The sequence below is a fragment of the Fonsecaea erecta genome (genome assembly GCF_001651985.1).
Source record: "Fonsecaea erecta strain CBS 125763 chromosome Unknown Scaff17, whole genome shotgun sequence".
Taxonomy (NCBI): domain Eukaryota; kingdom Fungi; phylum Ascomycota; class Eurotiomycetes; order Chaetothyriales; family Herpotrichiellaceae; genus Fonsecaea; species Fonsecaea erecta.
Window position 1 is genome coordinate 13,010 of NW_017387260.1, and position 16,352 is coordinate 29,361.

Sequence of the window (16,352 nt, forward strand, 5' to 3'; positions counted from 1 at the left end):
TGATGACCGCGGTTTTGGGGATCTGCGTGACCATCATCGCGCGCGTGCACAGCTACGGGAACGAGAAGATGACGATGTCGTTGAGCATGTACGGGTCGCGGTGCGAGACGTCGGGCTCGTTGATGCTCGTGTGCATGCATATGAACTGGATGCTCGTCCTGCGCGTGTCCTCCGGCCGGACGTCGTTGATGAACAGGTTCGTGCGGCGGCCGGCGTCGACGTCCCTGAACGCGTCCATCCTCACGACGCTGAACGGGTCCCTGGTCAGGTTGATGTAGCCGGTGCAGTACGTGTTGTCGTTCGTCCGCATCAGCATGTTGTTGATCATGAACTCGAGGTCGTCCATGCGCATGAGCGCCGTGCTGTCCACCATGGTCGAGATGTTGTTGTACCTGCTCACCATGGTGTTCGGGCACATGAGCGTGATGGGGTTCGTGTTCCCGCAGCTGTAGCTGTTCATGAGGCTCGGGCCGACCATGTCCTCGACGAAGTTGATGGACCCGATCCGCTTGTAGTACCTCGTCTGACTCTCCATGTCGTACAGCACCACGTCGCTGGGCTCGTTCACGCCCCAGTTCGAGTCCGTCCTCCTGTCCGCTATCATCAACACGAACATGAACGTCTTCGGGTTCATCGAGTGGACCCAGTACTCGAACGGGCTCGTGATCCTCGAGATGATGTCGAACGTGTCCATGCCGATGAGGATGCAGTCGTACCCCACCGACACCAAGTCCATGATCGTGTTTGTGTGGATGCCCATGTCCCTGACCGGGTTCAAATACCTCACCATCTCCGTCTGCGTCAGCGTGTCCCTGCACACGCGGACGGTTATCGACACCTCGGTGGCCGAGAGCATGGAGAAGAGCTCGCTCCTGAACTGGGCGATCCCGGTCACCATGTCGGCCAACGTGACCCTCTTGGTCCTGATGCCCGTCGTGATGTTCGTGTTCGCCATGGTGGTGGTGACTTCTCCAACCACGTGGTGGTGTCGGCGTCCGCCACGGCGGCAGCTACAGCGACATCACCATGTTCGGGTTCATCAGCGGGTCGGCGAACGGGCACACGACGGAGATCACACCGCTGCCCTCGGTCTTCCAGACGCTCCTCTCCGCGTCCCCCTCGATGCACTCGGTCCTGGACAGATACACGTCCATGATGGTCTCCATCCGCCCGTTCAGGTAGGTGTACGAGGTCGACACCCTGTCGCGGGACTCGATCTGGAACAGGGACTTGAACATACACCTCCTCATGTACACCGTCACGGTCGGAGTCCCGTCCGTGGTGCTCTCCGCCCACATGACGGCGTTCGGCAGGCAGATCATGATGCTCTCCTCGTCCATGACCACGATCTCGTTCCCGTCCATCACGAACGACCCGTGCCTGCCCCTGATACTGGACCTGAAGTTGCTCTCGTACATCATTCTCTCCTCGTCGCTGGTCCCGTTCCTGCCGACGGCCAACAGCATGACCACCGTCCACCTGTTGTTGCAGGACGTATACCTGCGCGGGTAGTTGTTCCTGAACGAGAACTTGTCCAAGTGCCTGCTCACGACCACCACGGTGTACCCGCTGCTGTTCATCTTCATCAGCCACGACCCGTCCGTGAACAGGTTCCTGTACATCGGCATGCACGTCAGCATCTCCGCCCTCGTCAAGCCCTCCCTGTACGAGGTGAACCCCGCGTCCATCAACCTGGCCACGTCGTAGGGCGAGAGTATGCGCAGGATGCCGTCCCTGAACTCCGGCACGCTCACGAACATGCTCATGAACAACGGCTTGACCCTGCCCGGGGCGGTGGACCTGATCGCCAACTCGGCCTCGATGGCGGTGAAGTGGCTGTTCACGGTCGAGAGGTCGATCAGGGCCCTGAGGATGCCCGCGGACGGCTGCACGTACAAGGTCGGGTCCAGCGTCATGCACGTCCTGCAGCACCTGTACATGTTCTGGCGGCTGACCGTCTCCGTGCCGGAGCTCAGGTCTCTGACGCAGTCCACCGACATCCTCGTGTACACGCACGGCATGTAGGACACCCGACCGGGCGTCCAGCACCATGGACACGTGGTGGTCCTGATCCTGCACATAATCGTCAACGCCTGCATGGGCGTGTGCGTGGACAACCGGTTGTAGGCGTGCACGTTTTTGGACGTGATCAGGCCCGTCACGATGCTCACGCCGTGTAGGTCTCGCCGTACATGGTCCCGTTCGCGCTCTCGTACGTGTAGCTGTCGCTGTCCCTGTTGTCGTAGGTGTCCCCCGACGTGTAGTAGTTCCTGCCCCCGCAGAAGTTCATGACGGCGCACCCGTGGTCGGGCATGTGTAGGTACATGATGGCGCTGCCGTCCGGCAACATGTCCATGAACGTGCGGACGTCGATGCACGCGCCCTCGCACGCGGTGGTCACCCTCCCCGGCGAGCATCCCGCGCGGTCGGCGATGAACTCGACCAAGTGGGTGATGCTGACCGCGCTCGGGTTGACGGGCGTCTTCTGGTTCATCTTGCAGACGCTGCACGCGATGTTCCACACCAACGCGAACGTGTTGCTCCGTCTGATGAGGACCGCCGCCTCCCTCTTGTCCACAAGCCAGCTCATGATCATGCCATTGCACATGAGGCACCTCCCGACGGCGCAAATGGTCGCGGATTCGCCGTTGTACGTGTTGGTGGCCATGTTCTTGGTGCTGTACCAGCCGGCGGTGACGCTCGTGGTTTTGAGCGTGATCTCGAACGTGAACTCGGTCATGAGGACGTTGCTGACTCGGCCCTGAAGAAGCACCCGTCGATGTACGGCGTCGCGGACAGCTCCGTGTCCCTGGACAGGCATTCGATGGTGATGCTCCGGGTGGTGTCGTCCTCGATCGTCGACAACGGCTCGATCACGTAGGCGTTGCCGATGCTGTTCACCTTCAGGGTCGTGGTCATGTACTCGCAGCCGTTCTTGTAGGCGCACCAGGTGTGGACCATGGATACGCCGATGCACATGGGCACCTTCACGTTATCGCCATCAACACGAGGCAGTCGTGATGAGCATCGTGCGCAGACCGTGATCCTGAACAGGGGCACCCTCGCGTCCTGGGACATGTACACGACCATCGACGCGCTCCTGATCGGGTACGCGATGATCAATGTGGTGGTGCACATCATGCAGGCGACGACCTCGACCCTCATGATGTTGGTTACGATGGTCGCGTACCTGTTCAGCCCGCTGTTGGGTTCGTGATTTTGATCATGGACGCCGTCACGTGGATGTGCGTCGAGATGGACACCGTCAGGTTCCCGTTCGCGGTCGCAGGTTCCGGTGTTGATGTTCGACGTCTACATGCCAACGGGTCAGGTACGCTGGATGCACACACGACCGTGGTCACGAGCATCATGACGGACAGAAACGCGAACAGAGGCGGGAAGGTGGAGGTGACGATCAACATGCCGTCGCTCCTGAGGGAGTTCCCGAGGGACGTCGAGATGCTGCTGCCGCTCAGGAACGCCATGAGGCACTACAAGATGAACAGAGGCAGGGTCACGACGTCATCCGAGACCCCGGAGTCGGACGGGGAGGGGATCAGCAAGGGGCGCATGTTTGGGATGGCGGTGTACCCCCCGGTCGTGGGCCACGGGCTGATGGTCAACGGGGAGTTGTGCGTGTGCGAGTGGGAGTACATGGACGTGTCCCAGGACGTCATGGCGGACGCGGTCGTGAGGTCCAGCCTGGGGTCGTTGAAGTGGGTCCTTGGAGACGATCCCGGTGCTGTCTACCCCACGTCGAGGGTGTCGGACATGATGCTGTACACGGCCTCCTTCTACAGCGAGGGCGGCCCGATGTGCGCGTACAACAACCAAGCCGTGACGGAGGCCATGAACCACTCGTCGGACAGCGGCTTCTGGCAGAGCCTCTACCCGCCCCTGGAGGACCTCGAGTGCAACTACGGGTTCATCGGCGTGTGCCACGACAACACCGTGATCTCGCTCGGCACCGCGGCCGGGGATGACTCCGAGCCCAACCTCGTCGAGAGGATGCCGAAGCCGGACCAGGACGGGTTCCTCGACTCGTGCTACACCCCGTCCTCCAAGTCCAGCGGGAAGGTGCGGACGCTGGCCGTCGGGGTGTCGGTGAGGATCAAGACCAGGCGCACGATCGAGATCGCGTCGAGCATCCTCGCCGTGCTCAAGAGGCCCAACGGCATCGCGCCCAAGAACTGGGTCGTGAGGTGCATAGGGTACTGCAGTACGTACTCGGAGAAGGACGTGAGGGCGATAGTGGACGAGTGGAAGAAGTACAGCGAGGTCAACATGCCGACTATCCACGTGTTCAGGCGCAGCCAGGGGTTCAGCTTCATTAACATCTCGGTGGCCACGGGCGTGTTGGTGCGCCCGGTCAGGTGGAAGGTCGTGAGGATGAGCTCGGACCTATACGACTACGATATCAAGTACGAGGGCCCGATAGTGGACACTGTCTCGGTTCACAAGTCCGACACGATAACGTTCGCCAACATGCGCTTCCCCCAGCGCGAGTCCGAGCCCGAGTAGTTCTTCGGCTCCATAGTCTAGTATATCCCCTTCGCCGCGTGGACGGCCGACCCCAGGCTCGGGTTAGGGGTCCAGATGGCGAGGTAGGCCATATCTCTAACGCCGGTCAAGGGCGACGCGACCGTTATGGCCACGGGCGAGAGCAAGCCCCTCGTCATGACCCCGTTTATGTGCGCGCTTTCGAAGATGTCCACGGAGTCGGCTCCGATCGTGTTCCCGGGCAAGTATATAGTGACCGCCTTCGTCAACAGGACGCTGAACACGGAGGACGCCTACGTCGTGTCCAAGGAGCTGGCCGAGTCCGGGATGTTCTCCTGGTCCGGGTTGATCTACTATCCCCTGCCCAAGAACGTGGGGTACGTCAGGGTCGGCATGGTCGTCAAGGACCAGTACTGGTGGGCGCCCGCCATCGAGGGGACTGTGCTGGAGGTCGAGATAAGCAGGTCGGGCGACCCCATCGCGGTGGTGTACGTGGCCTCGAAGGTGCTCAGGATCGGCGACAAGCTCGGGATTATGCACGGGCTGAAGTTCACCGTCGGGGAGTTGCTCCCGTACGAGGTCACGGTCACGTCGGTAGTGCCGGAGGACGAGATGCCCAGTATCATCGACGAGAAGACCGGCAAGGAGTTCAAGCCGAACATGCTGATCAGTACGAAGAACCTCGCGAGGGGGCTCGGGGGGCAGGTCAGGGAGATGGCCGCGGTGACGAACATATTCGACTCCATAGAGGCGTTCAGGACCAAGGAGATGCACAGGCCCAGGAAGGCGGTCGTGATGTCGTTCGAGGACCAGAAGAGGGTCACCCCTAGGCTGCCGAAAGGGGACGTAGTGGTGCGCGGGAAGAGGTTGACGTTCACCGACACCACTAAGAAGCTGAGGACGGTCAGGGCCACGTACGGGATAATGCGCATCTTGCAGCTCAGGCACATCGCCGCGCTCAAGCACCACTACCTCTCCACCGTGTTCAGGTCGATCACCGTCCCGAGGGGGAGGTACAGGATGGGCACGCCCAGGCTGTCCGAGGGGGAGCTGCTCGCGATTGTGATGCAGAACTGCACGTCGGTCGTGAGGGACGCCATCATGACGGACAACTACGTGGTGTTCACCAGCTGCCCGGTCTGCAACAGGACCGTGATCGGCTACGACTACCCGTACCCGAAGCCGCCCTCGACGGAGAAGATAGTTAGGTACTCGATGCTGGTTTTGGCGGTGTTCGCGGAGGTGTACATATACAACACGTCGGACTCGGTCACGCTCGGGATCAAGTTCATTACGCAGACATGATGACGGCCCTGTCCATGATGTCGTACGTGTTCGAATCCACGGTCTTCCATAGCTCGGGCATCGCGTCCTTGACCAAAACCAGGCCCGGTACCCCGGACCTACTTAGGAACGGCTCCACGTACGTCGACTTGCCGAACGTCGAGATGATGTCCGACCGCGATATCCTCCCCGTCCCCGCGGGCCTTATAGTAACGCGACCACGCCCTATGCCCGATCTTGGCATGGCGTCGTGCACGAACCCGCACCCGAACATGGGAACCCCCTCGGTCCTGAGCATATTGATAACCTTGATGTGGTACGAGATACTGAACGAGAACACCGCCGGGATGCTCATCATCGCCATGGTCCTCGTCGGCATGGTGCGGTCGATGAACACCTCGGACCTGCACTTCGCCCAGAGCACGGTCGTCGCCCTCTTCGAGATCGAGATCACCTGGTCGTCGAACTTCCTCTTGAAGTCGTAGGGCATGATCGTGGCCCTCTTCATGCGCCTGGACAGGTCCTCGACGCTGATCTCGGGGTCGATCGCTATGTAGGAGAACCCGCTGACCATCATCTGCCTCCACTCCTGGAACCTGCCCGCGCCGAATATGACGATCACCTTCCTCTTCTCGTGGACCCGCGACTGCGCCATGGTGTACACGCGGTTGCGCATGGCGAACGACATGGCCGTGATGTCCAATAGAACCGCGTCCATCATCGGGTCTCTGACCGCGCTCACCACGGCGCGCCTGACCACATCCATGGGGTTGGGCATCCTCTTGGTCACACGCTGCCTCGGGCGCACGAGCATGACCATCGACGTGTCCGCCATCTTGACGACGTCCATCTCGTATACCGTGCCCTGCTCCATGTGCACGCTCCCGTTCGCGACCGGCACCATCACCCCGCTGTCGGACGCGCACAGCTTGTCGTCCATGTACAGCAAGTCGACCGTGGGCTCCTTCAGCCTCAGGGTCCTGTAGTTGCTCACGAGCACGATCCCATCGTTGGGCGTGGGCTCGAGCTGCAACTCCAGCGTGGTCGGCATCCTGTCCCACACCCTCCTATAGATCATATACGGCGTCTTGGTGGTGACCGGGCACTTGTTCCTCCTGGTGTCCATGGACGCCTTCGCGCTGCCGTCGATGCCCAGGGTGTCGATGTACACCATGGAGCCGTCCACGATCATCTCCGCCACGACGACGTCGGGTCTGTTGGTCAACTCGGACATGTTCATGCCGTCGATCGTGACCATGCATGACAACACCGTCATCTCCGGGTCGGTCATGCACACCACGTACCCGAACGTATAGCAGAGGACGTACACCTTCACGCCGTCGGCCTTGGCCATGTACTGGCCCTTATACCCGTTCATATTCGGGACGTCCATCACGACGTGGTCGGCGGCCCTGATGTCACTTATGTACTCGGGGTCGATCATCCCCCTCATCGAGGGGACGGTGCCGACGATACCCGTACATATGCACACGATGGCCTTCACGACGCTGTTGGTGGCCTTACCCTCGATCTCGAACTCGGCCGCGTACGAATCCCCGGTGTCGTTGGTGTACCTCCTCGCGATGATGTGCGTCTTCACGTCCCTGACCATCATGATGGACCTAACCTCGACCATGTCCACGTCGTACATCACGCTCTTGATGGCGCCGTCGAAGCCGTACTCGTCCGAGACCGCCAGGATATACCCGGGCACTATCCTCGTCCTGACCCTCGTCACCTTCACCACCGCCTCGTTGTTCGAGCGCTTCCTGACCTTCGCGTTGATGTTCATCTCCGAGCCGGTCCACCAGGTGCACCCCACCTCCCTGATGTTGCGCGTGGTGGGCTGAAAAGGCGGAAGTATGGGATCGCAGACCCTGGTCAGACTGAGAGTCAAAGTCGGTTGCAAGACCCTGTGGACAGTCACTCGTCGTGGTCAGTCGAGCACAGGTCTCTGTGATTGACAGCGAAACAATACATATTTGGCCACAATACTTCTACACTTTGTGAGCGGCGATGGCGACGTCTCTGGCCTCCAGCAGGCAATCCCCAGGGCTGCCCCCAGAACCACCCCAGGCTCGTTGGACTCTTCGGAAGACCCTACTCGCTTCGGTGGCGCCTTAAGGAGTCCCCAACGGTTTATGCCTCACGGTCCATTCTATCTCACCATAGACACAGGGCACAGCCATCGCTCTTATCGCAACCGCATACCATAACCATTGCCTCGACAGTCGACGGGGAAGCCACCATCTCCATCCCGAGCCTGGCCTTCGTCTCCGTGCTGGGACATTTCATGTATGGCTACCTCTTCTCTTCCCTCCCGGGCCCCAAGCCCCAATGGCGACTCTACAACACCCCCTCCTGCGTCCAGAAACACCACCGCTGGGATCCATTTTACGCCGGCACAGGTCGATCGGGAGCCCAAAGCTTTCCGCAGTCAAATCTCCCGGGTATAATGTGGGATTTGTATCGCAACGGAGGCAATGTGGCGGCGACAACGGAAAGAGTGCCGAGCGGAAGAGGACGAGATCCGTTAAGCGCAAGCTCAGTCATCGAAGTAATATAACATGGACCCCCTACATGTCGCATCATCGATCGACGAGCAACACGCTGCAAACCGAAACTCACCTCTGACACGGCACCCGCGTGTCCCACCTCGCAAGGCGGGCTAGAAATGCGGGAACCCAAGTGTGTGTGAAGGCGGTTCAGATCAAATTTTGATACAGGAAATGCAGGCCAAATGCAGCAGGTATGCATGCATGGTGTATGTGTTTGCAGTCGAAATTCAAAATGTACTTACTTACTATATGTTGCCTCCACCTCAGATTTCTTGGAAAGTCTCTTGCAGAGGTTTCCCTGTCAAGACTATGGAACGCCTCGAGGTATCTTGCTTGCATGGAGTGGCTTCAACCAACATCTTCAGCCATTTATCTCTACACCCTGTTTGCTTTTGAGGCCATTGTCTGTCCGTCAGCCAATCCCGCGCCGGGTTGCTTGTCAAAACTCTCGTGGCTTTGGGCCGAGCGTGTAAGCGGAGTTGTGACCAATTCCTTGAGCTGCCTTGGGTAAGTACCTCATCAACAAGCACAACCTCGTCCGTCTCCTGGTCCAAACCGAACCCAAATGTCGTGTCCGCTATGATGATTCCCCTTTCCTTGCAAAGTCCCGTGCCGCCTTGCAGATGCGAAGGGACATTGCACTTTTTCTGCTGGATTGGACTGACCTACAACTAGCGTGGAAGAGAGTGAGGTAATGGTTTACAGGACCATCAACGGGTCCTCCTTCGACTGGCAGAGAGCTCAGCGAAGACCAGTCAAGGTCTGTTCCAGAGGAGTCACACGACCAATCCATGAGCCGGTGGCAGCAGACGTTGGCAGACGCAGCTTCCATTTTCGAGTCAGCAGCCTCCTGTGGTCCGAGAGCGGGTGGCTTCACTGAACTCAACCGCAAACAGGTCGAAGACGTTCTCGTCGGAGATGGTTTTAGCTGCTTTATGCATTCGGCTCAGGCCATGGGCGTTGGCATAGCGAATGAGAAGCCGGCCATCAGCACGGCGTCTGCGATTCGTCTTGCAATATTCCCACTCTTGCAGCTCCAGGGGAACCAACCCCTTTCTCTGCCCAACGCTCCGAGTGATCGAGTGGTTGTTAGTCGAGTCCATATTCCTGACTGAAATGAATCCGGTTGGTCTCAAAAACTCCCACTGCATGAATCACAATCATGATCCCACCCACCGTCACATCGGCTCTGATTGACACCATATGAGATCAAGAGATTGGAAAAGGGTAAGAAATGAAAATAGATCGGAAAGGAAAAAGCCGGCCCCCCCTCGGGCTTCACTTGTCACTTCACATTCATTCCAAAGTCAAGCGCTTTTCACTTTGATGTCATGGTTACCTGGGTCAGCGCTTACACATGCTCGACTGCCTCTATATACCCATCTCATCTGTCACTCAAGCCCCCTTGCTGAAATTACTGATAACAAACCTCTCCTCTTCCTTCTCTTCTTCTCTCCATTATTGTCATCGTCGTCTCCGTCGTTCTTGGTTATCGCGATCCGTCCAAAACCCCTCTGCCTCACCAGTGTCCAAAATGGTCACTTTCGCCGCCGCCAACCTTCCTCCCAAGGACCTCGACATCGACGAGGAGCGAAAGGTGTTCCACAAGGAAATCAGCCGAATTCGCAAATTCTACAAGGACACCACCGACGAGGAAACGCTGTACATCCGATTCCTGGCCGCCCACAACAAGGGTCTGGACCTGCTCTTGACCGAGGCCCGCCGCCGCATCCAGGCTCACTTCTACGGCATGAGGATCGAGGAGGCCATGAAGTGTGGGATAATGCACTCCGTGGGCACCCCACTGGGCATGCTGCACGTCATGGTCTGGTACGCCATGGCGACCACCGCCGACGACCACGAGTTCCGCCGCATGTACGTCTGGGCCTACATCAGGCACTACAACATGGTCCGCGTCGGCCTGGGGGTGCTCGCGCCCTTTTCGCTGAGCCTCTCCCACCAGCCGCTGGAGCGGAGTGAGAGACAGTGGGTCAGGGCCATCCACTTCTTCACCTGGTGCAAGTTTGAAGCGCACAACTTCGAAATCAGATACGACCTCGACATACGGTAAGTGTATGCTGCGGCTGCGGGAGATCCCCCATCCATCCACCTACTTCAGTCTGTGTGTCAGTGTATGCTAATTCCTTCGGATCTCTCTGCAAACCAGTGTGCTGATGGAAGACGAGAGCGACCCCCTCGCCGCCCGCCTCCGCGGCATCCGCATCCCCAGTTGGTTGGTTGGTTGGTTGTCGTCGAGGGCCAGTGCTTGACACTAGGCACTACCTCAAAACTTGACTGAATGGATGGATGGACGGATGACTGCGTGGATGGATGGAAAGATGGCTTCGCGTATATGGGCAGACAGGGCATCCCGAATGAACGCAGCGGCGGACAGCCATACATAGGACAGACGGACGGACGGATGGGCCGCCGGGCCATGCTTCATGCTTCGTGCTTGTTGCTTGTTGCTTGTTACTTACTGCTTACTACTTGCTGCTTGCTGCTTGCTCCTTGCTGATGCCGGTCCCGGTGCTGGTGCGGGTACTGCCACAGGACACCGAATGGGAAATGAGCCCAGTATCCTTCTTCCTTCATTCCTTCATTCCTTTCTCTGGGCTTCGTCGTGTGATTTTGGCTCTGGCTTCCCCAGCGACGATACCTTAATGACGACGACGACGACGGTGACAATATCGGTCGACAATTCAGCCCCTCCCTTCGCTCGAGGGGGTGATTGTTGCAAATGGTACGTACTGCGCTATCACAAACAGACAAAGAGAGCAGAAGCGACCCGCGAGGGAAGAGCACGCTACTCCCAGGAGAAGTATCCTTCCCTTATGCTTTGAGTTTTGTCACTGCTATACGTCAGGCGATCCTTATTACCACGGAATCGATCTATCACTGAGCACTGCCTATCTGCAATAAGCCATCCTTGATATGCGCCCACAAGGTTCCACGATAGGTTGGGGTGAGTTGATAGGGAGGAAGGGAGGAAAGGCGGAACTCGAGTCTGTCTATGCCATGCCATGCCATGCCGTGCGATGCCACGTCACAGCGGCGACGAGCAAGCGAGCAAACAAGCAGAACGGCGACACGATGACAACATGGCGACATTACAGTATGATCGAGAAGACGAATGGTCTCGAGGACGAACGGTCGCGAAGAAGACGAAACTAGACACGCCACCCGCACCACCGGTCATGTCATTGGACCACGGGGGCCGGAATGTCGGGTGTCGAGTGTCGAGTGTCGAATGTCGAATGTCGAATGTCGAATGTCGAATGTCGAATCGAATACGACGATGGGATGGTGTAGGTGAGTAGGGGAGTGGTCAATCAATCAATTCAACGACGGATCAAGGTACAGCAGCAGCAGGTGTTGATGACAATGACAATGACAATGACAATGACAGAGACGCATTACGCATGTATGTGGTGGACAAGGTCGTCTGGTGTTGTGTGGTGTTTGTCATGTTGAAGCCGTGCCATGCCGTGCCGGGGTGGGCGAGTCAAGCTAACCAACTGTCTCCAAAGTAGAGCAAAGGAGAGCAAAGTGACGAAAATTGGGTTGGTCTTTGGTTTTAAAGTGAGTGAGAACAATGGTCAGAGAGAAAGGAAGGCAGTGGCAATACGGGACAGTTCGATGATCCCACAATGGTTTGTCTCCAAGACATGAGCAGAGAGAAGACGCTTCCCTCCCACCAAAAAAACCATGGCGGATTGCGTATAGCGAAGGAGACAGATGTTGGCTGTTGGCTGTTTGCTTGGTGACCGTTGATCGGTGACCTTGACACCATTGCCGCCGGTCCCATGGCCGCGAAGCCGGAGATTGAGATAACGCAAAGACGTATGCCCATGGATGTTCCGGGAGGAGCTTGAGGCCGAACGCCGAGGGCGCGACAGATCCATCAGCAGTCGATCGATCAATCAAGCAAGCAATCAAGCAGCCAGCCCTTTGTGGCTTTAACAGCATTTGTTGTGCAGGGAGTAAGGAGCAGGCACAACTTGACCGAGCCCTGGGAGGACGATAGGAAAGAAGATCGGAGAGAGAAGGCAGACCAGGGGAAAAGGAAGATCAGAAACAAGGCAAAGACGCTGAGACCTCTCTCATTTGGGGCCGCGTGGCATAATACATCGTGAGCACCATTTCCTTTCTGTCTCGAATGCTCATCCGGTGGTCCTGGCGATCTTCAGGAGCCATCTCAGCGTGTCCCGTCCGGCCCCACGACGCCGTGTCCATCTCTGCGGCAAGAGCAAGCTGAAAACTCTGCAGTCGCTCGATGCCCAGCCTTGAGGCAGGGTGCACTCGGCCCAGCTAGACCCATGGGAGCGGGTAGAACTGGCATCGATTTCGTCTCCCGGGCTCATAATCTGGCACTCGGGGAAGAGGCTGGCGAAGAGATCCAGGACATCCGCTCCTAGCCCCCTCACAATGCTGACCAGGTGAGAGGAACGATCATTTTTCGTCCCCGGCACGCTCTTGGGAAACGGTGTCTCGCGGTGACTCGTCATCACCACTCCCCGCACTGATCACTCGGAATTGGTCTTGGACGTGGTTCTCGATATCGTGTCACACGGGAAGCGTTCTCCGCTTCTTTTGGTATCGAACAGGTCACAGATGGGTTGTCGACCACGCCTGCGATGGCATTCGCTCCCGTTGATGTTCTCCCACACCCAGTGCCTCCCGGTGATGGGCAATGCGAGATGCCACGGAGCATGGGGCCTGGACGCACAGATGCTGCACGAAGAATTCGCTCGGAGAGAAACTCCTTCGGGGCAGGTTGGACTTCAGTTCTGCAGAGGTTCCCCTTTGGTGCCCTTTCGGTCATGTTTCCCGTCACGCTATACGCCGTCAACTGGCACGTATAGCTGTCCACTGGGTCCGAGGCCGGTGCGGACATGGGATATCCACAGCGCTTGAGCTGCGCGAACGTGATGGCATCGAGAGCAAGAGGCGGGGGCATGGCGTATGTATGGCATGGCCAATGGCTGCTGTGAAGGCAGACGGCGAATGGCCTCAATTCCCATCTGCCAGTGTTGGGAATGTCCCTTTATCGAGGAACGCGCTGCTCGAGTACGCCGTGAGCGCCATCGTGGACACAAGTCTCCGAAAGTGGCTCTGTGATATCGGTGGTTTTTTGGTGGATCAAAGACGTCCGGTTGCAGCCAATGTGCATATGTGCACACATCACAGATGGTTACGTCGGGATAGACGTCTCAGGACACCTTGGACTCGTCGATGGCGGGTTGTTGCCTCATGGTGGCATATCCTCGATTTTTTATTTTTTTATTTTTCAGCGAGCAAATCTCGGAGATTATACCTTTTTAATCCCATCAAGGTACCGCCGGTGAAAGAAATGTTGGATCTCCTTTCGACACTGCTTTTCATACGGGTAGGGGCACGACCAATTCCAGAAGACTCCCATATGGAATGCAGCGCCTCGAACATCCGTGCCGCACTACTGATCATGGTCCTGGAGGTCTTGGATTGGTCGTGGTCGAGAAGACCGTGCTTGACATATCCTGCAGCCATTCTGCTCGCGGTGGCTCGTCCCCCCCAGTTATCGGTCATTCCAACCTTCTCATCGTCTTGTCGACTATTGCTGAGTCGATCCCGGTCCCGCGTGGCAGCGTGGTCACCTCAGTGACCTGATCAGACATCATGGCATCCTCCTGTCCTCATGGGTGAGCCAAACCAGTCTAACCCGAATTCGGAAAAACACGGCGTTTGAATGGTTGCCGGAGCAAATCCAGCTAGACCACATTGGGAAAGTGCCTAATCCGTAAACGGCTTAGCTCAACATGCTCAGATCCCGCTAAACCATATTGGGAAAGTTCTGTGGTCTGCTTAACTCAGGAGTCAACATAGCTAGAGGCCAGCTACGCTCTGTGGGGAAAGTGTCTGTAAGCTCAACATAGTTCAAACTCAGCTGGACTGAATGAGAAGCCCGCGGGGGCTACTGGATGGGTCGATAGAAGGAATGAACCAAGGCCAGGTAGCTGTGGCCTCTGTATACAGAAACTCGAGGCCTTGAAGAGCTTTCGAGGAGTGTGCGAGGAAACACGCTACTTATCCTTCCCGTTCGGGCGTGCGGTCCTTGGCGAGTTTGCCCTGCTTGGGGGCTGTGGCATAACACGCAGCACATACATCTGAGGCCGGCATACCGCTATTTGGTGCTGAATTACCTGTAAAAGGTATGCTGAGTGCGCCCAACAACATATGTGGCTTGCTGGAGACAAAGGAGGGCCGGGGGGTGGACTGAACGGCCTCAAGCCGAGGTCCTCCCCATCCTCGCAGAGCCAGCTGCCGCAAATGCATGGGGCATCACCGGGCAGGACTTGTCGCGGCACATAACCAATTGCGTCTTGCCATTCTCCGGACGTGGTGATCTTGATTGAGGCATCCTGGTTGCCCCCCCAACCGGCATGGTATCTGCCGGGTCGTCGTGACCCGGGACCGAGGGGTTTGTGTCCAAAGACTATCGATATGAGAGCCTGGGTGCATGGCGTCCGCTACGTGACCCTGACGCACACGTACCACGGCGCCCTCGTATCGTCGGCCGCCCTCACTTCCGCCCGCACGAGTCTTGCCCCCAAGCCGTGTCTCGATGGGGGACGGCTGAGTCGTGGCAACGAGGTAATCACCAGCGACCACAGCATCTCCCGTGGAAGCACCTGGCGTTGCCGCCGCGGCGAATGCTGGTTGCCCGGGTGATGGTTACCCGAGTGATCCGCATACTGGCGCGACTGGACCTATTTTGTCGGTATGCCCATCGAACTGCTGGAGGACACGTTATCTGGCGCATTTTCCGATCTGGACAGCCCTTGCTCGCCATGTCGTCTTCGCTCCCCGCAAGCCTCTTTGAGACGGTCGGTAGGAGCCCGTCGTTGGGCTCGTGCCGGGACATGAGGCGTCCCCATTGTATGTAGGTGACCTTGGTGTACCCAAACCCGGAGAAGAGAAACAGATAGCCCAGACCATCGTCCAGTCCTGCTTCGGCCGTGAACTCGTCTAATCATGTACGAGATGCTCTGACAGCGCCATCACTCGGACAACCATCACTCGGGCAACCATCACTCGGGTAACTATCCACGTGATAGGCACTCTGGCACTCGTTGCTGTGTGCCGTCACCGAAGCCTCTCCACGATCTCCACCATACCGAAAGCTATGGCAACCGACAGCATGGCGTCCCGGAAGAGGGTGAGCCCCTCGTGACTGATATGCCCAGGGAGCCGGGGCTCTCGGTCCAAAGCGCTCTCGCTGCGATAATGTCGGTGGTGAATGATACACCGAGCCACGAGCAGCGCGAACAAGTGCTGGTCCACGTCTGCCGCCTGAATCTCGCACGTCTCAAGCTTCGCCGCCACACGTCAATATCGTGACCGCTAACAACGCTCACCAGCCGAAGCCATATGAGCGCCGGTCAAGAGGCCCTGGCTTTTCCAATGCATTTGATGTAGCCGCGGGACATGACAAGCGTGCAAAGAGCACATCTCGAGACCCGTCACCGAGGCATACCTTGGGAGTCCACAGGGCCTTTGTCTTCCACTGCTCGATACCTCCGGACACAACTTCACGAGAAAATGGTGGCGTCAGTCAAAGTAACTGTGAGGCATGAGCCCCTTGGGACTCCTCCAGGCGCCAGCGAAGCGAGTAGAGTCTTCCTAAGGGTTCAATGGGCCTGAGGGTTGTCCCGGGCTGGTCTCGAAGGTGATCCTGGAGTTGATCCCCACACCCCGGGGGCGGCCCTGGGGGTGATCCTCCAGGTGGTCTTGGAGGTGGTCCCGCATCCTCCATATGGCCTTGGGCGTGGTCTTGAAGGTGATCTTATAGGTGATCTCGCATCCTGGGGGCAGTTCTGGGGGAGAACCGGGATTACCTGCTGTGCACCAGGCAGGTCACCATCGCCGCCTATATTGTACGAGGATTCGGAAGGTATTTGGCATGCACGTGCGAGCATGGGGGCCTGTCCCGCAGGTCGGTTGCTGGGGAGTGTTTCCGGGTCAAGGCAC

The 16,352-nt window shown here is 58.0% G+C and overlaps 7 protein-coding genes across 7 annotated transcripts; 3 read left to right on the forward strand and 4 right to left on the reverse strand.

Annotated features, from left to right (window-relative positions):
* Positions 1-52: 52 nt before the first annotated feature.
* On the reverse strand, positions 53-955 carry AYL99_11819 (hypothetical protein; the record flags this gene model as incomplete). The annotated part of the gene is made up of 1 exon (XM_018843323.1): positions 53-955. The coding sequence occupies one exon, from the start codon at positions 953-955 to the stop codon at positions 53-55; it is 903 nt and encodes a 300-aa protein (XP_018687306.1).
* Positions 956-1,010: 55 nt separating this feature from the next.
* Positions 1,011-2,000, reverse strand: AYL99_11820 (hypothetical protein; the record flags this gene model as incomplete). Its single annotated transcript, XM_018843324.1, has 1 exon — positions 1,011-2,000. The coding sequence occupies one exon, from the start codon at positions 1,998-2,000 to the stop codon at positions 1,011-1,013; it is 990 nt and encodes a 329-aa protein (XP_018687307.1).
* Positions 2,001-2,167: 167 nt separating this feature from the next.
* Positions 2,168-3,165, reverse strand: AYL99_11821 (hypothetical protein; the record flags this gene model as incomplete). Its single annotated transcript, XM_018843325.1, has 2 exons — positions 2,168-2,750; positions 2,786-3,165. 2 exons carry the CDS (start codon positions 3,163-3,165, stop codon positions 2,168-2,170), a joined length of 963 nt encoding a protein of 320 aa, XP_018687308.1.
* Positions 3,166-3,225: 60 nt separating this feature from the next.
* Positions 3,226-4,521, forward strand: AYL99_11822 (hypothetical protein; the record flags this gene model as incomplete). The annotated part of the gene is made up of 1 exon (XM_018843326.1): positions 3,226-4,521. The coding sequence occupies one exon, from the start codon at positions 3,226-3,228 to the stop codon at positions 4,519-4,521; it is 1,296 nt and encodes a 431-aa protein (XP_018687309.1).
* Positions 4,522-4,647: 126 nt separating this feature from the next.
* AYL99_11823 (hypothetical protein) lies at positions 4,648-5,708 on the forward strand (the record flags this gene model as incomplete). The annotated part of the gene is made up of 2 exons (XM_018843327.1): positions 4,648-5,586; positions 5,649-5,708. The coding sequence occupies 2 exons, from the start codon at positions 4,648-4,650 to the stop codon at positions 5,706-5,708; spliced, it is 999 nt and encodes a 332-aa protein (XP_018687310.1).
* An 83-nt stretch (positions 5,709-5,791) lies between these two features.
* On the reverse strand, positions 5,792-7,576 carry AYL99_11824 (hypothetical protein; the record flags this gene model as incomplete). The annotated part of the gene is made up of 1 exon (XM_018843328.1): positions 5,792-7,576. One exon carries the CDS (start codon positions 7,574-7,576, stop codon positions 5,792-5,794), a length of 1,785 nt encoding a protein of 594 aa, XP_018687311.1.
* A 2,300-nt stretch (positions 7,577-9,876) lies between these two features.
* AYL99_11825 (hypothetical protein) lies at positions 9,877-10,612 on the forward strand (the record flags this gene model as incomplete). The annotated part of the gene is made up of 2 exons (XM_018843329.1): positions 9,877-10,409; positions 10,510-10,612. The coding sequence occupies 2 exons, from the start codon at positions 9,877-9,879 to the stop codon at positions 10,610-10,612; spliced, it is 636 nt and encodes a 211-aa protein (XP_018687312.1).
* Positions 10,613-16,352: the final 5,740 nt, after the last annotated feature.